This window comes from Haplochromis burtoni, unplaced genomic scaffold (assembly GCF_018398535.1).
Source record: "Haplochromis burtoni strain Fernald_Lab_line unplaced genomic scaffold, NCSU_Asbu1 Contig_81, whole genome shotgun sequence".
Lineage (NCBI taxonomy): Eukaryota > Metazoa > Chordata > Actinopteri > Cichliformes > Cichlidae > Haplochromis > Haplochromis burtoni.
Window position 1 is genome coordinate 725,306 of NW_024582442.1, and position 24,012 is coordinate 749,317.

Here is a 24,012-nt window from a genome sequence, read left to right on the forward strand (position 1 = left end):
AAGTGCTCTACTGGTGTGATATGGTACTATGAAGTCTTCAAGATAAGATGAGGCCTGATTATTCAGGACTTTGTGTGTGAGACGAAAGATAAAGTAAATTTAAAGTTGATTCTGGATTTAACAGGGAGCCAATGAAGAGAAGCCAATATGGGAGAAAAATGCTCTGTCTTTCATTTGTCAGAATGTTTCCCATCAAATATGACTTAAGGTGAAGTATTGAGATCCATGTTGTGCATGGAGAGAAAAAAGCAGTCAACATTAAAGAAGTAATGGGCTTACACCTGATTTATGTGACTCCCCCTCCCTCCCAATCCAACCGTCTCTATTTATAGAGCTCTTTGTAGCAGGTCTGAATTTGACCTGTCCCTGTAATAATATCTGCCCATAAAGAGAGACAGTTACATCCCATAACCTCTCCCCTTGAAGCCTCTCTTTTCAAAGATCTTTTTATAGGAGACAGAAACCCCTGGGCAGCCCCGGTCTCTGGCTGGTCACAGACCTGAGGTCAGCTCCTGAGGGGCAGCAGGGAAAATCCGACCAGTTGAACCACGGAGGGGGTTGAAGAGGCAGGACACGAGGGTCCAACTGGCCCCTGGTACCGGCAGGGGGTCCCTACCATCACCCTGGTGATGTCTTCCACCCTGATGTGTTTACTGTCAGAGGTCAGCCCTGGCTGTCCAAAGTTAACAAAGACTCACTCTGTCAGAGGTGCTGTTGGTATATTACCCAGATGACCTGTATAACCTGCACAGAGACCTCTGCTATGTAGATTTTTGTGAGATAAGAAATTGTGCTTGTGCTAACATTTCTCTCGCCCCAAGTCTGACTCATTATTATTATTATTATTATTAATGTCTTTCATGGGACAGGGTTTTCTCCTTCATCAAACACACAGATGGTGGCAGTTTATTCTTTTGACCCAATTCCAGTGTTTATTCATTGCTTTTCAAGTGTTACAGCTTCCTCATAAAGCTGGTCGAGTTTACATGACAAATTTTCCATATGTCCTCCCTGAGAAACTGTAGGAGTATCTGCTGGGCTAAACGGCTGTTCAACTTTTTGCCGGGATAGCGTGTTTGAAATAGACACAATGGGAATGTGCAGGATGTGACAGAATTTGAAGGCGGTAAAGTGGCCTTTGAATGATGAGTAATCCCTTAGTCATCATGGCCTCTTCCAATTTTCTCTTTTATTAACCTTGATGGGAAAAGAGGCATCAAGGGAGAAAGTCTCACAGCACCTTTAGCAAACAGGCTGATCAAAGTGGTTTCCATCTTTGTACTGTACTTTTTTTCCCTTCTTTTTTGGATCCCTGTCCGGTGAGACAACAAGGACACACACAGACACCTACTGTCTCTCTTTCAAGAACATAGGCAGGCATCTTGCACAAAGGGTCCCTTGTGGTGGCTCATTTGAACACTAAAGACCCCTCCAAAACACCACTGAGTCTGTCCAATAAACACTATCAACACTACTGTAGCCACCACGGTACAAATAAAGGAAGTGCAGCTTCTAAAATGTCCATCTTGATGGACATTTTGGCTGCCTGAGCTGCTTTCCAACCCCCTTTTCGTGTTATCTCAACAGTGCAGTTAAGGAGTAGAGAGCTTCATAGTCAGAAGTGCAAAGAGGACTTATTCTTGTGCTGCTTAAATGATGTGATAACATCTGTCAGTGAACTTATCCACAGTGAGCAGATGTTTTAATCTGCGGTGTATGCACGTGCCCTTCTAAGCCACTGGTAGGAGCTGTGGAGTGATAACAGCACTGTGATTTCCTTTCCTATGGCAACACACTGTATCTTTATAAGCACTAGAGATGGTAAAGTGACTGTCCTTGAGTCAAAACACACGTTTCCATTGTTGGGAATTCCCTTCAGTATCTTTGAATCCTGCAGCGGTTCAATGAAACTTTCATTACTCTGCAGGATGTTTGCCCCCCAGCCAACCCCCTAAAAAAAACCCAAATCATATTTGTCCATATTACACGTGCTATTTTGAAACGCGCCGTTGCATTTATTGTGCAACCCCATGAAAGAAAAGAAAAGGAAAAAATGCCCGCGTCTTTAAAGTTTATGTAGCAACAGAGGGATTGTAGCGATAATGCCATTGGGGCGGCAGATCAGTTACTTCTGACGCTCCAAAGCCTCGGGGAGTTGGCTCAAGATTGCCTGTCTTTGATAAGGTCCTCACACTGTAGCTACAACTTCGTGGTCTAAGGAAAGCTTGCCAAAAGATGTGGAGGGAAAGGTCAGGAAATAAACCGAGCAGCTTTTAAACAATATTTCATCACCAGTAACTGCACAAAACTGTGGGGTCTCCACCACTTGTTTCGCTTTTTTCTTTTCTTTTCTTTTTTTTTTTGAAGGCACGAGGTTGCAATTGTTTTTTATGCAGCTGCCGGGACCCGGCAGTCGGTTCCTCACTTTGAAGTGCGCTGCTCCAGCCTCTCGGTTCAGTTGGTGTTGGAGTCGCCTACAGGAGAGATCTACCGTGCGGCATGGCAGCCTGAAACCATAGGGAGGAGAAAAGGAGGAGGCTGAAAAGCGATATATATATTTTTCTTCCTCTCTCGAGTGCATTTTTCTCTCTGTAAACCGACTCGAACCTGAACGGACTGTATGTGGACGCGCTAAGGAGACCAGCATTGTGGATTATAAGCGAATTTTTGTATGTGTGTGTATGTATTTGTGGAGGGAGAAGGGAAAAAAAGAAGAAACCCGGAGTTTTAATTCGAGCTGAAGAACTCGTGGATCGATGGTAAGTTGCAAGAGTGTGTGCCTCCTCAAAGTGGCCCCCATTGGAGTTCTCTTTGATGTGCTGTTGACTCGCCTTTGAAGTAATGTTCTGAGGGTTGGGGAGGGGGGATGATTGGTCGCTTTTCTTACTTTTAAAGCCCAAGGAGGAACTGAGTCATCTCTGTGCCGTGTTCACGGAAATTTCCTTTGCGATAATATTTCGTACTTATATTTGTACATATTGAAGTAAGTGGTCGTTTCTATGTGTGTGTGTGTGTGTGTGTGTGTGTGTGTGTGTGTGTGTGTGTGTGCGTGTGCGTGTGACTTTCTTCCCCTCACAAGATCAGACAGATCAGAGACTTCGGTGCACTTGGAGTGTGGACGTTTATTTATTTATTTTTTAAACCAGGGCTTGTTTCGTCTTTAAACGCAGCGTTAAAGAAATATGTGACAAGTGTGTGGGGGTGTAATGTGCGTTATCATTCTCTTTCTTTCATTTTTCGGTATCCTGTGGGAAGCTTTTGACTTGTAGCTGTGCCACGAGCTCTTTTTTCTAATCTCTTGACATGTTTAACAGTCGAGCGGTGGATCGGTGATACTAAGTGACATGTTCAAGGTTGCACAGCAGCCGCTAATACACTGTAACTACCGCTGATGCTTCGGGGACACGTTGTAGCGATCGTCTGTGCAACAAACTGGGGGATGTTTTAAACAGTTGTGGAGGCTAAAGCTCCACAAGCAGCAGCCTTGCTGTCCGTATTAACTATTTCGGTCACGTTTTTCCATCACTTGGAGTTTGTCCCACATCGGTGTCCTACAGGTACTTGAAGCAGTGGCTCGATTTGGTGTATTTTTTTTTTAAGATGAGACGTAGAGAAGTGAGAGAGTGGCAGGGATGGTAGGGGTAAAACGATCAGGAAGCGGCGTCCGTGCGTAATGCTTTGGCATTTTATTGGGAGGGAGAGGAGTTGGGGAGGGTACATGTCTTATTAATTGGCGCTCAGGTCTTAACCCACTTTGACGTGCATGCAATTACTACTTCTCGTGATGTTATGGAAAAGGATGGCGGCGATCCAGTACAGACATCGCTTAGGTGGGTGCCCCCCTTCCCCTCTTGTTAAATGTTTTAATTTAACCAACAGCGCCTTCTGTAGAAATCATATCCCTTAGTTGAGATATGAAGAAGTGCTGTTTATGTAATTCTGCTGCAGCTGGATTTTTTTTTCTCTCCCCCCCAAATCTGAACTAGTCTGTCTGTTTCTGTAAAAGTCAGCGAGGGTCTGAAAAGGCTCTTACTGCGTTTCTGCCCCCCTTTGAAGTTGGGGCGGATCTGGTTTTGATTAGATCAATACTTTGTGTTTCAGAGAGAAGCCGGGCAGCCAGAGAGAAGCCCCCCCGCTGACATAAGAGAGTGAGGAGATTACAGTAGAAGCTCAGAGGAGGTGGAACAGCACACACGCGGGCTCTCTCCTTTCTGCCGTCAGAGCCATGAGCCGGGCGCTTATGGACCATATCGCCAGTAGTTTTCGCGAAGATGCGCCTCGACCCCCTGTGCCCGGGGAGGAGGGCGACGCGCCCTGCTACCCCGGCAAACTCCCAGTAATGAAACCCCTGGAGTCCCCCAAATCCGTTCTGCTCGGCTCTCCGGGTTCCTCTGCGAGGAGGAACGAGGATGGTCTCGGGGAGCCAGAGGGGAGTGCCTCCCCGGATTCCCCGCTTTCCCGGTGGACAAAGTCTCTGCACTCTCTCCTCGGGGACCAGGACGGCGCTCTTCTTTTTAGGACATTCCTGGAGCGAGAAAAATGTGTGGACACTTTAGACTTTTGGTTCGCCTGCAATGGATTCAGGCAGATGGACCTCAAGGATACCAAAACGCAGAGAGTCGCCAAAGCAATTTACAAGCGCTACATCGAAAACAACAGCATTGTCGCCAAACAGCTGAAGCCCGCGACGAAAACCTACATACGGGATAATATTAAGAAGCAACACATAGACTCTGCCATGTTCGACCAGGCGCAGACCGAGATCCAGACCGACATGGAGGAGAACGCGTACCAGATGTTTCTGACCTCTGACATTTACCTCGAGTTCGTGAGAACTGGGGGAGAGAACCCGAGTCATGTCAACTCGAACGGGCTGGCGGACCTGAAAGTTGTATGTGGATACCTGCCCACGCTCAACGAGGAGGAGGAGTGGAGTTGTGATTTGAAAGCTAAAGCACTTATTGGACTTTCGGCTAAAGCGCAGAGGGCCCCCATTTCCCTGAGGGCAGTGGAGGTGATGGACGGGGGATTCAGGTATGGCGCTTTTACTCTGTTTTCTGGTGCAAAGTTGTTGCACACCAGAGGCAACCGTGCAAGCATTTCTCTCCTGTACAAGTGCTTTTTCTCAACACCACATTAGTTTGCAGAAAACTGGTCAGCCTACCCCCTCCCTGTCTTTCACTCTGGCCCCCTCTCTCGCCGTCTCCAGCAGCAGCAGCCCTCTGCTGGCGCTCGCCTGGATTTCCGGGGCTTTGAAATAGTTCCGCAGAGTGAGGGATCGTCTTCCACAGGAAAAGTTCACAGAGCACGCTGGCTCTGGCCCCAGCCAGCAAATAATAGATGATGACATTGCTGTGCTATGCCTTCTCTTGTACCACACTGTCCTCAAGCTTTTGGCAGAGAGATAAATGTATAGCAGAGCTATAGATGGCACTTTGAAGTGGCTGTTTTGTAGTCTCACTCGGGTGCTTGCTAGGCCCTTTTCTCGTTTTTTCCACGTTGCATTTAAAGGAGGGTGTTTTAGATTAAGACTGCATCCCAAATAAATTGAAGTGATTCATGAGTTTAAAGGACAGCAAAGACAGCAGTGTCAACTCTGGGGCATCCTCTGATGTTCCTGTTGCTAACTTACAGTGACAGGCTGAGCTAAGCTGACAGCTACCTGCTCAGGACAGCAGGGATTGGCAGCTCTCCCTTTTCTCTGCCCTCCCATTGTTGTCACCCTTTCAGATTCAAAACATGTGCTCTTAATTTCTCCCCCTCCCCTTTTTTCTCCTTTCCTCTCCCCTTACCTCTTCTCATCTGACTCAGATTCTCTTTAAAAAAAAAACATAACAAACGGCAGCAGCTACAGTGCAGAATCAACACCCACCACCACCACCTCCCCACCAAAAAACCTTCTTCACTCTCTTCTTCCCTCTTTTCTTGTTTGCGTCAATTCTCCTCTGATTCCCTCCTTCGCTGCGTTCCCCCCACCCCAACCCACCCGCCTTCTCTACTTTTATCTTTTTCCTTTGAAAACTCAGGGATAGGGACTACGAGGCATGCTTTTGGAGCGAGAGTGAAGATGGGGAGGAGGAGGTGGGAAGGGGGAAAGGGAGCGAAAGGAAGGAAGGACAGAGGGAAAGGAGGTGGTGGGGTAGGGGTGGTGGTGGGATGCATAAAAGAAAGGGAGGGAGGAAAAAGCATAAATGAGGGGGTGAAAGAGGCAGGGAGGGAAGAATGCAAGGCCAGCTGTGTTAAATACCTGACTCTTTGCGAGCCCCTCTGAAGGTCAGCCCGGAGCTGGGGGCCTACAGCTTTAGTCATGCTGCGTTTCTGCTTCCTCGTGAAGAACCCACCTCTCCCCTTTGTTTCCTTCTCTGACACACTCTCATGCATCCCACTCCATACTTTTTTCCTTTTTTGGGTCATTCCCCCTCCTTTCCTCTCCTCCTGTACCGTGGCAAGAATGCATACACAGCGGGAGATGTATGCCGGGGAAATGGAAAGAGAAGTTATGGGATATTTAAGAAGCAATAAGGAGAAAACTGAAGTTTTCCCAGGCCTCAGACTGCTCTGTCACATCCATTCGTTGTTGTTGGGAGCAGATGAGTGAGGCTATAGTTATAGTTCTCTGAAACATTAGAAGATGGAGCTTGTTTTGATGTCACCTTCTCAAAATGACAGAAACACAGTGAATTGTACCCACCTGTTGGATATTGATTCATATTAATCTGATTTTTGTTGGAAACTTCTCAGGTCATACAAGAGAGGAGACTCACTCAACCCCTGCCATTCAGGCTCTTTCGCTCCTGTCAGCAGCACGAATGACAGTGAGGTTTCCAGTGACGCCTTGACTGATGACGCCATGTCCGTGACTGACAGCAGTGTGTAAGTGAATATTATCCAAACATGCGTTATGTGTGTGTGTGCAAAAATGAGAGCAAATCCCAAAGAGCTTTCTGTTTGAAGCTGTAGCCATACTGGAAGAATAGCTTGCCATTGATGGATTGTGGCACCTTAAAAAACAACCAAAGATGCACTCCAGTATCCAGGACGTGGTCTAGATTAATGCTAAGCTCCACCATAACACACTTTTGACTTTGCCACTGGAGTGTATATGCAGGAAGACTTTGAGTCGATTAGAAGGAATGAGTATAGTAACTTTACATTTTATGCATCTGTGGGCATGAGCAGTGTTTTGATGTCAGCTGATTTGCTTGTTACACTTTCTGATTAGCCTCTTGCTGAGTCTTGCCCTGCTGGGGCTCTCTTTTCCTGCTATTAGGGAGTATTTCTTCTCCACTGTCACCAAGATGCTTGTTGCGGTGAAGAAAATCAAGAAAACCTCATTTTTAAAAGTTGACATTTGTCTAAATTAGCTCTGATTGATCACTTATCGAGGAACTTACAAATCAGTCGCTCATGCTGTACATGTGGTTTGCGCTTATCTGTGTACGTGCCTTGGCGCTCGTTCTTCTAAAGGATTGCTTGGCGTAATCACGTGTCTCTCAAGTGACAAGGTGCTGTGAAGTCATTGCGTGGTGCACAGCTCAAGGCCAGATGTGCTTTAGTCAGCTGGCTTTTGGACGCAAAGCAAAAAGAAAAGTTGGTGCAACAAGTTGCTCTTTACCTCGAGTCACCTGGGAGGTAGGCGGGGTTGTCGAGGCACGGATGGATGCAGTAACTATGACCAAGCTAATGAAACTCAAAGACTGACACATGGTTGTTCAGCTGAATTAATGGGGCTGGGTTACACATAAGTATGGCAGCTGTAAAGGCTTTTTTTTTTACAATGGGACGTCCTCTGTTCTGGCATATCACTACACAGCCTTACTTCAAAGAGACCGAGGCCTATATTGCCCTGTTCCGCTGTACTTTGCCCAGAGCCAGTGACAAAGCCCTGGCCACAGGGGCGCAGCTTCTCCACCTCATTTTCTGCCCGTTCTGGCCTTGATCTGAATATCTGCCTTGCCGCTTTAGGTCAGTTAAAAAAAGACCCATAAACATTTGAATTTCATTTACAGATAAAGAGGAGAAAAAAAGAGAGAAAAGGGAAAACGCAACGGGGGAGGAGGCGGTTGGGTGGGAAGAGAAAGAGAGTAGCGGAGGGGGGATTTTTGCTTATATCTTATTTATGGATTTGCTTGGACGCTGGGGAATGCAGCTGCGCAGACTTCAAACATTACCTTATCTTACAAACCAGCCTTTTGATGTGCGGAGATCAGAGGCTGGCTGCAGCAGCGCTTGCCAAATGAAGATTGGGGAGGGGAGGGAGGGGTGGTTGCTTATGCGCATGACTGTGGCATTTCAAAGCAAAAGTGGAAAAGTGCTTCTCAGTTAGGCTAGGTCACCAGGAAACTGCTGTTTAGCATGGAAGGAAAGAGATTGTTTTACACTGTCAAGTGCTTCAGTTTGAAGCTCTGCTGTTTGTTGTTTGATTCCCTCTTTTGTGTTTTTTGTTTGAGTCAGTCAGCCCTTCATCCCCTCAGACTTAACCAGGTTACCTGCACCCTTGGGTCCTATCCTGCAGTAACTCTTTGGAAAAGCATAATGAGTAGCTAATGCTAACTGTGTCCTCAGCTTACCATAAAAGTCAGGAGGGAGATGCTAATGCTGACGCTACTTTTGGCCCGTAAAGTGGAGCACAGTAACTGCAGTGTGCATTTGTGTGTATGCTGGTGAAAGGAAATGACCAGCAGGGTGCCCAGTGTTGTGCTGGAGCCAGCCCTGAAAATGAGTGTCGTTTCTAGGGCAAATAAAACCTTACTCATTGCAGCGTAACCCGAGCCGCTCGGAGGCGGAAATGCTGTCATAATTTACCTCTGAGTAGCCTTTTTGTTCTCAGATTAAGACTGAAACATGAAAAGCTAAATGAATTGGAGAATTAATAAATTAGATTTGTTCTTGCCTGAACTGTGTTTGATCTGCCCATTTGGCTAACAAGCTTCTTCCTGAATGTCTGTTTGGTCTTTAATGATGTATCCGATTGGGTAATTGACCTTTGTGGTCTGTCTGCGTACCCCCCTCTCCCCCTCCCCAGAGATGGCATCCCTCCATATAAACTGGGCTCCAAGAAGCAGCTACAGAGGGAGATGCAGCGAAACATGAGGATGAACAGCCAAGTCTCGCTGCCTGCTTTTCCTGTAAGTACACAAACGCACACAGACACACACACGTGCATACGTACATGCATAACTTCACATACACATGCTCAGAAGTCTCCATACCACCCTGTGTTCGGGTCTCTCTGGGTTCTATGAATAGTATTGCACAAACTGTATTTGGCATCTTCAATTCAACAACGCCAGCAAAGATCTAAAGAGTAACGTCAAAGACCCAGCCTCCCACTCTCTCTCTCGCACACACACATACACACACATTCACATAAGCTCGCATGCAAACACAACCCCGCTCCCTACCTTTGGTGTCACCTGCACCCCCATTAGGGTTCCTTGAAGTCTGCGGGAGACGGGGGGGTCTCTAAGCTGTTTATCGCCACAGCGCTCGGAACACACCAGGGTTTTTCTTCCCCACCGATGGTGTAAATATGGAGAACAGAGAGAGATGAGGAAGATCTCTGCCGCTTTATCCCGAGGGCTCTGAAATCAGCCCGGTTCCTCAACAAAAACACAAAGATACTCAGACACATTCACACGCACGCACATTCACGCACACGCGGCGCTTTGATCCACGGATGAATGGAACAAACGCACAGGGAAGTGACAACTTCCAGCAGAGCTGGCCCCCTTTTTTTCTCCCCCTTTTTTTCACAGCCCCGCCACCCTTCCAACCCCCAGCACACACACACATACAGAAACACAAATGCTCAGCCAGCCCCCTCCCCTAAAAGTGAAGGATCTAAGGGGAAGAGTTTGAGCATGTCATGTGAGCTCTCAACAGGTCAGAGGGGAGTTTGTAGCTTAAGGCTTAAGAGAAGCTAACTTCATGTTGAGAGAAAAAAAAAGTCCGAATCGAAGGCGGGGGGGGGGGCACAACTTGCAGTAGTAGCTGTAACAGAAGCAGCTTGTTAAAACAAACTTAAAGTAACTCCCTTTTTTTTCTCCACATTATGAGGTATGCAGTAACTGTTGCTGTTGGATCTCGCCGCTTTCACTCAATCTCCCCCTTTTGCTTTATTTTCTTCTTTTTTGGCTTTTATTCTTGTTTTTGTTTCCCGTCTGATTTTTGGCGATGGCTGCCATTCCCATGGTGCACCAGCTCCAGGCACCATCAGACAGCTCCTCTTTTTCTCACTTTTTTCTCCCCTTTATCCCGACTACAAAGGCTTATGAGAAATTGGGGGGGGGGAGAGAATCAAGAAAACCCAACTGCAAAAATAATTTAAGATGCGTGCGTATGCACCCAATCTCATGCTGTCACTTTACTGTACGTTAAAGATGCCCAGCGTGTGGGGGGTGGGGCTAAATTACCTCAACCTTTCTGATCTCCCATCCTGTTTTTCTGGCACCTTTATCTCTTTCCTTCAGTCCTTCCCTCTCTTCGTTTTTCTCCCACACACATCTCAACTTCTCCCAGTTTCTTTTTCTTTTTTTTAATCCCTCATCCTTTTCCTCCCTGGAGTTCTCTTCCACCCCCTGTCGATATGTGGCTTTTATTTCTAGATGTAAAGCCACTGCTTCCCATCAATCTATCCCTCCATCCCCCCCTCAGCCGCTCTATTCTCCCCCCACTGTGTGTTTGATATTTGACGAGGAAGGCTTTGAAGTGAGCTGACTTTAAAGAGGCCTGCTGATGATGACAGAAGGAACCAGCCGAGGCCCTGGCCCAGCATGACCATGCACCAGGCCTGCCAACCCCTGAAAACAGCCCTGTAGCCATAGGTGCCAGTGCGAGTGCCCTGATCAGAACTGCCTTTAGTGGGAAATGCATGCTATAGATGATGTGAAGTGCTATAGTAATGGAGGGATGGCATGAGTCTTGCAGTTTCTTATATATCTTCTTTTTTTATATATCTCCTCTACAGCGTACTCGCCATCCACCAAAAGAGATGATACCAATGGAGCCAGCACAGTTTGCAGCCCAGCTCATCGCCCGCCTGGAGAACCTGAAGAGGCAGCAGGAAACCATGAACACATTGGAGGAGAGGCTGCAGCAGATTCAGGAGGTTTGTGTGACTCTGGTTCTTACTGAAGAAATGAAAGATGAAGATGTTTTGTTCTGGCCTTGACTTAGTTTGCCTTGTTTTTATCAGGAGGAGGAAAGAGAAGATGCCGAGATCATGGGAAGTGCTCCCGCGCTCTCACCCCACTCCTTACCCCTCCTCTCTGGCTCCTCTGACGAGGACCCCCAGGCCATCCTGGACGAACACCTTTCCCGCGTCCTGAAGACCCCCGGGTGCCAGTCCCCGGCCGTGATCCGGCATTCCCCTCGATCCAGCTCGCCAGAACACCGGCCTTTCACATGCGCTGGCTTCAGTGTCAAGGGCCTGGTGAGAACCGGGCCCTCCAGTTCGTCTGCATCCAGTCCCGACCAAGGGGCGATTACCCTGTCCCTGGGTCCCAACAGAACCCTCGTAAGCAGGCAGAGCACGAAACACATCCACCATCACTACATCCACCATCACGCTGGTCCGAAGTCTAAAGAGCAGATCGAAAGGGAGGCAGCCCTCAGGGTGCACAGCGTGTGCTCCGGCAGCAGCGAGTGCCAGCCCTGTCAGCCGTACCAGCGCAGCCGCAGCCTAGGCAGAGAGATGTGTGGGGCCATCACCACAGACAACAGCATGGGGTCAGTCCCAAGCACTTGTTTCATATTTGTCTCCCATTTGTTTTTTCTTTTCTGTCAGTGTTTAAAATAAGCAGTGCAATTACTCTTCCAGGCGTTCAAGCTCTCTATCGAGGCGGGTGTGCCGCTCAGGGGCTGAGGATGGAGTAGCGGAGAGGTGCATGGAGGACTGTGGACCCTTACAGCTGCCCACTGACACAGCAGATCCCACCCAGAATGTGCTGCAGTGGATCCTGGAAAGTAAACGACAGGGCAGACACAAGTCTCACAGGTGAGTGGAGGATAATACTAGGAGTATCTGTGTGAGTGTTGGGGACACCTTTTCATGTTGTTAAAGTCAAATTTCCTCGTCTCCCTCTCAGTACCCAGAGCACCAAGAAATCCTTTGGAGGCTCATCTACTCAGACACACACGTGGGGCGGGGGTGGAAGCTGCGGCCACCTACGTGGTCACCAGCCGGCCCAGCCATTCATCCAAGACCCAGCTATGCCTCCGCTCCCTCCTCCCAACACTTTGGCGCAGCTGGAGGAGGCCTGCCGCAGACTGGAGGAGGTATCCACCAAGCCCACCAAGCAAAGGTACACACAGACTTCAAAGAGCAGATTATTATTAAGTAACGCTCTTGGTTATAACTTCAAACTATTCCAGATGTGCTTTTTAAACTCAAGTCTTATTTCATTTCTCTTCCCAGGCATTCAGCGTCCAGCCTTCAGCGAGAGAAGACCCACCTCATGCCTGTTCAGGACGGGGCGTCTGTCCCCCTGCCGCTCGTCAGTCCCAGCCCCGCTGGCGTCCCCGCGACCAGTCTCCAATCAGAAGAGTACGATGCCTCTACAGTCCTGCCCTCCCTCTCCTCTCCTCCTTTCTGCTCTTCTTCCTCCTCCTCTCAGCTCTAGCCTCCAACTTCCAAGTGTACTTTGACCCTTTTTAACTCTTCCCACTTGTCACCCGCACCATTTGCTTGCACACAGATAGATGAGAAGCAGCTATGCTACACACACATTACACCCCACAGACACTCACTTATTTAAAGCTTTGTACACCTAGCACTGCCTCTTACGTCTGCATGAATCGCGTGCATTTGTGCTGTGCATGGAGAGCGTGTGTCTGTGCGTGTGTGCAGTCACTGCACCACCTGACCGAGACATCCCTTTTCATATATCTGTATCATTTTTATTGGCTGTCCTTCAGTGAGCTGGCACTAGGTTTGGGCGAGCAGAGCTTAGCAAAGGGAGGGTTCCTCTGAAGCGGGCCTACAAAGCCTTGGACGTAGCTGAAGGGGAATTGATAACCGTGCAAACACAAGCGCAAACTTATAGACGGCACTGGGTCACTCCGTCCCTCAGGATGCTCTTAGTTACTGTATTTCTGGTCTGTTGTGGGAAAAATTTAGTAGATTGCTTGTTGGAGAACTTCTTATTTCTCTTTTGTCGAGATGTTGTCTGGTATAGCGAAAGCGCTCGCTGCTTCTGACGCCCTTCCTCTCTGTCTTTTGTTTCCCGGCAGGTGTAAGAAGGGTTCAGGAAGCCACGCGGTGAGCAGCGGGGAGACAGTGGTGACGTACTTCTTCTGCGGTGAGGAGATTCCTTATCGGAGGACCATGAAGAGCCACAGTCTGACATTGGGTCACTTCAAAGAGCAGCTCCGCAAGAAGGGCAACTACAGGTGTGTGCAGGCACATTGAAATATACAGATCAGTTTTAAAGTTTTACAGTAGTGATGCAGCTTTAGTGACATAAATACAGTTAACTTTTTATGAACTGGGATTAGTTCATTGGCCTTGATTTAAAACAGTCTTTGTGCTGACTTGTAGACAAAGTTTACAGTGGGATCATTTGATTTCTAAGGTGTGGGAGTATCTTCATGTCCAACATTACTGAGGGCATTTTAGACACAGTGACCAATCAGAATGATGGAGACATAAACCCTACTACCTTCTGTAGTGGTAAAATTCTGCCTTTGAATGGCGGTCAGCACCTGCAAGCATAAAAACCTGAAATACTGTCTCCGTGACTACGTCAAGGACCGATATCAGCATTTGTTTCCATCGGTGTCTGCACTCAGGCAGGCCTCTGGACAAGTGTGCGTTTGGTGTGAGGGGTGCAGTGAAAAGGAAGGGACAAGAGGAGGGAGGGAGGGTGGTGCATGGGTTAGTGGGAGAGTTTGAACTGGAGCGATTTTTGGGTCCCATCTGGTATTGATTTCCATGCTAAGGCACACTTAATACACATGGCTTTGAAGCCCCAGCCCCTTTCATTTCAACCAACAAAGACTCACACAAATGGCCAGCGTGCAAATTCTTCACTGATGCTATCAGGGCCTCTTTTTTTCCTGCTCTGGGGTCTTGTGTGCGTGCGTGCGTGTACCCGCGCGCGCATTAATGTGCTTTGCGTTGAACGCGCACAGTGTTTACACATGTTGTAATCATTTTATGGATATTTTTGAAAGGCATACAGTTAAATGCCAGATCCGCTTGTTTGCTCTGCTACGGGGCCTTCACCGAGGCCGCTCGGCCTCGACGTGTGTTTTTGGAGAGAGATTTAATTTGATTGTTTCTTTCCAGTGGGCATTAAAGGGGGAAAAAGATCAAACATTTACTGTTTAGACTGCCACGGTCTCCAAGATAAGCACGGCCCAAGTATTGTGTTAATAATTACAGGTATCAAACTGGTGATGGGGGTAGAGAAGAAAAAGCAAAAGAACTTAGCAAAACCTCTTCCTGTCCAGATGTCCACAACATTTTCAGATCAACAAACGTGACAAGCACTTAGCGCTGAGTTCTCCACATCTGTCTGTTTGCCCCCACCCTTCCTTACACCCCTTACTTACTCTTCTTTTCTCTCTGGCTCACAGTCTCAGTTCTTCTGTCATACCATCCACATTTTTTGGAAAGAGAGCTGCACGGCGCTTTAATAGCAGCCAGAGAATGTGTGGAGTTGGGTCATTTCAACATGGCAGCGGTTCAACAAAGAACAGTACTGCTCGGTCCTGCCAGACGATATTGGTGCCAGATGTCAGTGCAAACGGAGGGAGAAGGGGAGGGGAGGCAGATCCAGCCACATAAAACATGTTCCAGTGGAAATTCAGGCTCTCTGTGTCTCTGTCTGTCTCTCTTAGCAAGAAAAAAAAAAGAGGGCGATCATAGCTCTTTGAAGATTTTGGGGGGTTTTTTAAAAGTAGGAGGGCTCGACTTTTCTTTCTTCCTCTCCAAGGAGGGAACAGTTATCAGGCGTGTCCTTCGCTCTTTGATTTCATCTGATCGGCGCGCTTTTTCCTAAAAGGAGGTCGCTTTATTTCACACCCTGTGTCGTTGCCCTTTATTAGTGATTACCCTCGTGTTAATTAGCACACGTGCACGCTTGTGCACCTCTGCAATGCTGCAGTTCTGGTTTTATAAGTGTTGCATGTCTTAAAAACAAAGAACAACCACAAAAAATGCTCGCAAACATGCCCGCATTCCAGTCACCACACACCGAGCAGATCGAGGAATTTTTCCATTACATAGTTAATGAGTGAATTTCGAGTCCCGGTTAACCAACCCACCCCTGCTGATTTCTCTTCCTCTAAAATAAGGACTGGGGGGGGGGGGTTACATCATTATGGCCCAGTGAAGTCATGGCTGACGAGAAGCCCCTCCTGAGTTTGCTTCTTCTGCACACATACACAAAAGTCGGCTGCCCTTCCTATAGGTCTCAGTAAGCGCTCACACTGTCAACACGGGCGAGGAAGGACACACGGCATACTGCTTGCTCGTTCTCCTCCTCCTCCTCCCCCTCTACTTTGTCTCTTTTCTTTGTCCCTGTAATAATGAACCGGGGATGAGGAGTGAGTGAAAGCCCTGTGCACGAGCGGGTGTGTAGGAGTCAGGGGTAATGACAGGCAGACTTGCAGGCACCCAAAATTTCAGCCTTTGTCAAAGGACCCCTTCATTTGCACACGGGTCTAATTGGCCCCTGTTAGCCAGGGCAAAACTCACAGCAACACAGGGGGGGAGAGAGAGAAGGAACGGGAGAAAAAGTAAAAGAGAACAAGTGGAGGGAGGGATGTGGAGAGAGGAAGCCTGCTGTTTAAAACCAAGTCTTGTCAGCAGCAGGTTCCACCCTGCCCTGGTATCAGCAGGCTTGGCTGATTGTGTACTCAGTGGCTCGGCTGCAGATAGCGGAAATGAAACTTTATGTTTAAAAGGGGAGCGTTAGACTTATCAGGCTTTCTTTTTCTTTCTTATTTTTCTTTGGACTTTTTGTTTATGAGCTTTAAAGTATCTTGAATCAAAGGGAGAAGTATTTTGTGTTAACGCTTTCGTCTCTCGGTCACAGGTACTACTTCAAGAAGGCCAGCGACGAGTTCGAGTGCGGTGCCGTGTTCGAGGAGGTGTCCGACGACTGCTCCCTGCTCCCCACCTACGAGGGGAAGATCTTGGGAAAGGTGGAGAGGATGGAGTGAGCGCTGCCGGAGTTGATCAATAACTCTGCGGATGAGCCTCCTTCATGTGCTCTCACACATGTACGCAGCGTGTGTGTGTGTGTGTTTTTTAAGCTAAGACTTGAAGGACTGGAGATGTTGTTGAAGGAACGCTGGTTTTTGGGCATGCGGACTGGAAGCGGGACAAGATCTCCACATTACCGGACTATCAAGTGAAAAGCTCATCTAGAAGTGAAGAAAACGTGGACTTTATGCTGCTGGGCTCAAAACTTCCCAGAAGAGGAATATCTAGAGACTCTAGGTGAATGACCACTTGTCAAAGAAGCAGGGCGCTGTGGGTTTAATTTGAAACTGAGAGCCTACTTGAACCCTCCCCGTGCCCGTGTCTGCCTATAGTTGCTCACTAGCGCATTACTAATATGTATACGCAGATATACATGTACATTGCATTGTATTGTGATGCTCGTATTGCTGTGTAAAGATTTCTATAGCTATTTATTGGAAATACCCCTTTCCCAAATCCTATCCATTTTCTACTTCCATGGACAAGCTGCTTGGAGTTGGACAAACTTCTCGAATTATCCACATCTGTGAACGCCCCACCCTACTCCACCCAACCCTCTCCTTCTGAGCATCAGTTCTCAAGCAAAGGTTTTTATTCCTTTTCAGCCCCTCATATTGAACTGTAAACATCAACAATACCTCTTCAAGAACTCCACTCCCACTCCGGGACATCTCCGCTCTCCTGGCCGGAGAGCTTACTGCTGAAGCTTTGAGAATGGCTCTCTTATCACTTAAAAGTTCGATAATATATTTACTACTGCAGTGCTATTTGTGGATGTGTCCCCGTCTGCTCTTAGGGGTGGGGGGGTCTTCAGTGTGCTATGGAATTTAAAACAAAAAAAGAAAAAAATGCTATTAATGTTTAATTCCATACTCTGGGACTGTGCCCAGCTAGCCTTGATCTGTCACGTCTTAGTGCCTTTGTTTCAGCGGCGCAGGCATCGCACAAATAGCCTATATATTTACGAGGAGGAAACTGCCCTGAACAGGTCTTTGAGTCCCCAAAATGTGTTTACACCATATTCATATTTACCAAGAAAAAGTTCTATAATGTGTTCCCCTATGTGCTTACCTGTTAGTGAGTGAGTGTGTGTGTGTGCGTGACTGAGAGTATTTTAAGCCTGCACTATGAGCTGCAGATGCTAATGATGGTGGTGATATATATCTATATATATATATATATATATATACACTATGTTCATAGTGTCTTTATTTGAGTACAGTAGCTGTGCCTACATGGATTCTTGCCATGTTTTTCACCCAGTTTTCAGGGTCCTGTTACTCCCTTGGTTTTTACAAGGGGCCTTATGTTGAAAAGATATTTTTATGCCTTTTAGTATCATCATGTTTATGTTTTATGGTATTTTTCATGGCTTCCTTGGTTCTTCTTGTAAACTGTAAATTATGCGTTCTATAGAGCTCAGTTGAAAAGATGCCTCGGTACTTTAATTATTGTAATTATGAAGAGATGTAGCCTTTAATAAAATGTTCTATTTTTCAAATTAGCAAATTGCTTCCTCTTGTTTCTGTGTGTGTGTGAGTGTGTGAGGGAAAGAGAGTTTTGATTGGACTTTGCTAGCTCTAATTGGGATATTAGGATGGTGGCGCGTCTGTGTGTGCTTGTGTTTAGAAGCAGCTTCACCACACACACACACCCCTGCTGCGCAGAGTAAAACTCATTGGATCCAGTGAGAAATTTGCATCCATTATCAGCTCTTAATGTACTCCCTGTTGGAAATGAAAACATGCAGCATTAATTTGGCCACTAGAGCCTCCGTGTGTTTTAGGGGAAGAAGCAGACAGAGACCGGGAGAGCTAAGTGTGTGTTAATGAGACATTTGGCAAATATATGTTATAAGTACATTTTAGCCAGTTATTTACATGGTAAAATCTTTGGCCTCCTGTGGCACTTTATGAACTGCGTGTGAGGGTATAACGTGCACTTTTGCTCAGTCCCAATTAGGGCAAAGGGATGAGAACTCTCAAACATAATGCTGTTTGACATTAACAGAGAATCCCAAGATCGTCTGATGGGCTACATCAACTTTGTGTCTCTGAACTGAACGGTAAAAAATAATCTTATTTACTGGAAAAAGGTATGTTTGGTTAAGTGAGTCCAGGAGACGGGACACGTGATGTCCGCTCGCTCGCTGTGGATTCAGCGGCACGATCAGATATTATATGGACTTTGCACTGCAGCGGTGGGGCATTAAAGACTGCAAAGAGTGGGATATGACTGTGCCGTGCACGTGTCAAACCTTTTTTCCCCTGATAGATTCTCATAACCTGGTTTTACGCCCCCGTGATTTCCCGTCTAACTCCAGACTACTGTGCATATGCAGTGTTTTTAAGAAGTTTTTCAGCACCATCATTTTCTAAACAATTAGCAACTATGGGTGAACACAGTTGATGCAAAAGTGAGTAGGAGTGGTGAAGCTAATTCAGCATATGTGTGTGGGTTGTTTTTTTTACATTAAAAATGAGGTAAACACAGGTGTTGCTAATGACATTAATGAAGGTTTTGTTTAATATAGCCTTAATCTAAGTGATTAGTACCACCTGTGTTTACTGTTTCACGTGAAAGAGGTCTGTCGGAGGCTCTGGCTACATGCAGTCATGGTAAAAAAAAAGAAAGTATTCTTATTTCAGTTTGAAGGTTTTAGGTATGAGGACATACAAATTCTCAGGAAGTTTTAAAATGAGGTAAATACAGCTTCAAATGACATTACTTGCTACATCGTGTCATTATTTGTTTAACAATAACTAAGCTAAATGGCAATTCAGTAGCTTGTACAACCACCATTAGCGACTATAACTTGGAGTAGTCTCTCACATTGTTGTGGAGGGATTTTTGACCACTCTTCTTTACAGTGTTGCTTCAGTTCATCGAGGTTTGAAGACATTCGTTTACACGCAGCTCTCTGAAGGTCCCACCAAAGCATTGCAGTCAGGCTTGAGGTGTATGCTTTGACGGGTTCATTTCAACACCTTAATTCTTTTCTTTTTCAGACATTCTGTTGTAGGATTGCTGCTGTGCTTGGGATCATTGTTGCATCACCAAATTTCTGCCAATCTGTTGCTGTCTGAAGGCCTCACACAGAAAGATCCCAGCCAGATGGTAGATTCAAACTCAGGACTCAAACACAACTCTTCATGCTGTGAGGCACGCTGCCCCATATTTGTTTAGCCTTTTTCTAATTGTTCTGTCTTTAACTTTAATGTTTAACATGCTAACTGAGGCCTGTGGAGTCTGAGATGGAGCCCTTTCTCTGAGCATTTCACGACTTTACTTGGACGTCCATCCCTGGGAAGACTGGCAGCTGTAAATGATCTTCTGCTTAGACCGATGGGCAGCAATTGCCTCTCTAAGAGCAATGCCGATGACAGTTAAGTGTGCGTTAACACCAGACCACCAGACTTAGCTGCACACACTTGCTGATGATCAATTAATCAATAAAGTGCATTTGATTTCCTTCTACCATGACTGTGTGCAATACTTGTTAGAAACTCCTTTTCAGATTTTTCATTGCACGTATGGGACATATTAAATTAACACTGTCCATCTTTTGCAAAACTGTTCCTCAGTGCGCATCAGGTGAAACCTCCGGCTGCGTATGGTGATGTAATTAACTCAAACTAGCGTGCAGGCAGCATTTAAATAGCTAACATCTTATGCTATAGCCTCACCTGCACACCGATGCCCCCCGATGCTATTTTACCCGTCACGTCCTTCTGTCACACTCGCGTCCTTCAAGTTTCATTGCTTAAGAGTGTTGCTTATGCTGCCTTTCATATTGAAAGGGCATCATGATATTGTTAAAATACCATTTTCAGCCCTTTCATCAGCAAAGGTCAGTGCATACACTTGAAGGGCATCTTTTAGAATCTTTAGAACTAAGAGGCCCTCACAGAGCGGCGCTCCACTGTCAGAAGGCCTTGTGAACCCACCTTTGTATGGGGAGCTATTTTAGATGGGGTCATCTTTTTGAAGGATTCATGGGGTTGGGAAGACTCTAGACTGCTATTCATGAATGTAGGAAGGCTTTTTAAACATGAGTGAGTGATGCATTTTGGGGTTGTTTTTTTTCACCGTCAGCTTTTATATCTCTTTTAGCTTATCATCAATTAGTGCCATAGAAATCCTGAAACCAAGCAGTGATCCTTTGTGCTGGTTCAGAGTTATTGGCATTAAAGATTGTGCGTTCATGTGTTGTGGCTAAAATGGGTTTCTAATGGGAGAATGCACATAAACACTACTTCAAGTCTGAACAACAGCTTAGAGAGTTTAGAAAGCCTCGCTTGGTCTGTTCATATCCATGATGGAGAAAAGTGTACTTTTTCTCTTTCTAATCTAATTTCTAATGTTTTAAAAGGACAAGAAAAACACTGCAGCTGAAAGACCAGGGCCCTGTGCTTCGTACGTCGCTCACTACATCCAAGATCAAATGAAACATCCAAGACCAAACCATCGCGCTAACCGTGAGCGCGCTAATCCGGTTCCCCGAACACACCTGCTGTTGACGATTAGTACAGCTGGACGCAGTAATGTGACATCACTGGGTGTCGTAAAAGGGGCTACGCATCGATAGTAGAAACATTGATCGGCAACCCTCTGATTGGTCGGCGAAAATGTCGACGGAGCGCGCTCGGCTCGGTATTTTTCGGCAGCAGAGCAAGAACTCTTGAGTGAGGGATTTCAGGAGTTTCAGAGTTTAATTAAAACGCAAGGGAACACTGCAAAGGCTGCAAAAGCAAGGAGAGAGGGCTGGCAGAAAGTTGCTGACAAATTAAACTCGTAAGTAATTTAATAAGAACAATAATAATGGAGTGGATTGATATAGCGCTTTTCAAGGCACCCAAAGCGCTTTACAATGCCACTATTCAGTCACTCTCACATTCACACACTGGTGGAGGCAGCTACGGTTGTAGCCACAGCTGCCCTGGGGCAGACTGACAGAAGCCAGGCTGCCATATCGCGCCATCGGCCCCTCTGGCCAACACCAGTAGGCGGTAGGGTAGATTTATTATATTACACTATATTATCCAATATTATATTACATTATATTATAATATGTTATATTATATCCCCTTTCACATTAGAGCCACAACAGGACCCACTAGAACATGGGAACAGGTAAAAGTGAAATATAGGAATATTCTACAGAATGGTAATATTTATCACTTATATTGCTTTTAGTCTCTTGGAAAGAGACCCTGAAATAATCTGTTTGTTTATAACAGCAACCAAGAAAAGGGCAGAGCAAAAAAAGACAGGTGGTGGTCCTGCACCCCCTCGTCAACAAGTTGGTTAAGTAAATAATACCCTCACGGGAAAATCGATATCTCTCTATGAGCACACTGTCGCGCTGAGCTAAAGGATCCTGTCTGTCCCGCAATATACGCTGAATTCTGAAAACTCTCCTTATCAATCTTGCACCTTCCGCAGGACATGGCTGCGACAGGCTTCCCAAATCCACCTTCGCTTTTATAGCCGTGGTCTCTCATCTTGATTACACGAAGTAATTTGCAATTACTACTCTGAAATATGAATTACATCTGTAATAATCACATACATGTAATAGTATGTTAATAGTACATTTCCCTTTTTTAGGAAATGACCTGTATGTATCTGTGTGACATCAATAAATGGATCAGGTGCTGCATTGTCTTTAGTTACATTGATGTTATTTATTTATGGTGAAACAGTGGTGGAATATCGCTGTTGCTTTCGTATAAATGACGCGGGCATACCTGCGTGGCCGCGATCTAATCCTGTTTACATAAAGTAAACCTGCTCCCCAGCAGGTTTACGCTTACGGCTCTGTTGCTATGACAGCAAGTCCCGGATGGGCTTCGGGGAACCGAACGATCCAGGATCACGCGAAATCGTCAACAATCTAATCCAGCTAACTTACTTAGCGAGGTACGAAGAACGGGCCCCAGGAAAGGAAGGATTCAGGAAATGTGACCATCTGAGGAGGACAGGAATGCACAATGAGGGATGGGCACAACGCACGGGCACGTAGCGTATCACAGGGGATGCCACATCTGTGATGCCTCACAACATCCCGGCTGAAAAACTAGCATATTGCGCCCCTTTCTTCCAAGGCTATTGCTCATTTACAGTCTCATCTTTGGTAGGTTACCCCCTGATACATCCTTCCTAATGACAGGTTGACTGGTTGGTGCCCAGCGTTTAGTCTGCTTTACAGGGAAAAATTTATGGCTGTAAAACCACATTTGACGCAGTGATCATCCTGCTAGCCATGCTGTGTCATGTGATAGTTGACAGGAAAATGCATGCATGTGAGCATGTGTGAGAAAGGTGCTAGATCTAATTTCCCAAATAAATTTGCATGTAATCAAATCACAGTGAACCCGGCAGGATCGAGACCATTGGCCCGTTTCTCACAAAAACATTCAAAGTGTGTTTGCCGATTAAAAAAAGAAGGCAAACAAAAGTTCATGGAATTGAGAACAAAAGCAAGAACTTTTACACTTTAATCTGTTTTCTGTCCAGTTCTACATTTATCCACTGATATCTTTCTGTTGGATCTTATGCAGTAAGTACTGGCACATACTTGGGTGCACAATTCAAAGTAAGCAGCTGTGAACTTTAATCAACTGGCACGACTTTGAGTTAATCTGCCACCTCAGCCTCCCCCTCACATCTCTGCCTGCTATTGTTTCACCAGTTCATATCCAAATTCTGCTACCTGTCCCGCCCACACAATGTGAGATCAAAGGCTTCTGACTTGGAACAATGGCAAACAGGAACCTAAACAGGATGTGGAACCAAAATCTCACAGAGGCACGCTGAATGGCAAATGCGAGCCGTTGGCGTTTGTGTGCGGCCGTTACAAAGCCCATTTTCAAAAATGGATTGTTAGTGAAGAAAAGGTGTGACCTTGATCCCATCCCCCCTTTGGAGTAAAGCCATTTCAAAGCAGTGGTAATGCACTTGCCACATCCCCTTCCTGAGCCTTAAATGTTTTGGATTTTACGGCGAAATGGCACGGCAGTGTACATTAAAGCACACGATAAGTTGATCCAGAGTTAGAAACACAAACCTAAAGAACAGCTGAGTTGCTCGCTTTCTGTCACCGCAAACCTCTTTTTTTAAAAAAACGACAAAAAAACCCTTCAGTCGTTTCACCATAGACTTGTAAAAGAGAACGAGACCCCCAATTTTCCATCCAGGTTTAACAAACCCCATCATTTAACCTGCATCAGCAACTGCAGTCGCAACCATCAACCCAGACAACCAGTGACTGTGGTCAATCAGCGGCCCACGTCTGGATCCTGAGTAGACGCCACTGTGGAAACTGATCCCTTCACCGTTTAACCAATCAAGTGACCTTACACCACTTTATACTAACGATGTCATGTTTAGACAACGGCTGCTTGGCCACGGTGAGCTGGACGGTACCCATAAGAGAGGAATTAACAGAGTTATCACTGTAAGGCATAAACTGGATCTGCATTGTCATTGCGGGCTTATAAACATTCTCTCGGAAGGCTTGAGAGGAGTAGCTGCTCTTTTATCCAACGGTACAGACGTTGTATTTTCCTCACCAATCAAACAGCAAGAAACTGAAGAGATTATGTATCTCACTGTGCTTTGGGGAATAAAGAAGACAGGGGCATGACACTGAAAGCCAGAAACCCAATCTGCTGCCGCTGCGGTGAAGCAGCGCCCGGATGCTATGCTGCCAAAGGGCACTGAGGACATGAGGCGTGATAGCCGGCCGGGCCGCGTTGGGGAATTTTGCGTGCATCCTCCCCACAACTGAAGGGAAG

At 46.3% G+C, this 24,012-nt stretch overlaps 1 protein-coding gene and 1 long non-coding RNA gene across 2 annotated transcripts; both read left to right on the forward strand.

Annotated features, from left to right (window-relative positions):
- On the forward strand, nucleotides 1-17,717 carry axin2 (axin 2 (conductin, axil)). Its single transcript, XM_005925398.3, has 11 exons — nucleotides 1-2,759; nucleotides 4,102-5,034; nucleotides 6,742-6,873; nucleotides 9,026-9,128; nucleotides 10,970-11,110; nucleotides 11,198-11,730; nucleotides 11,822-11,998; nucleotides 12,090-12,305; nucleotides 12,419-12,547; nucleotides 13,234-13,392; nucleotides 16,044-17,717. Exons 2-11 carry the CDS (start codon nucleotides 4,226-4,228, stop codon nucleotides 16,168-16,170), a joined length of 2,526 nt encoding a protein of 841 aa, XP_005925460.1. The 5' UTR covers nucleotides 1-2,759; nucleotides 4,102-4,225; the 3' UTR covers nucleotides 16,171-17,717.
- A 1,214-nt stretch (nucleotides 17,718-18,931) lies between these two features.
- LOC102306910 lies at nucleotides 18,932-19,690 on the forward strand. The gene is made up of 2 exons (XR_315972.2): nucleotides 18,932-19,330; nucleotides 19,452-19,690. It is a non-coding gene; the product is annotated as an uncharacterized LOC102306910 (long non-coding RNA).
- The last annotated feature ends 4,322 nt before the right edge of the window (nucleotides 19,691-24,012 follow it).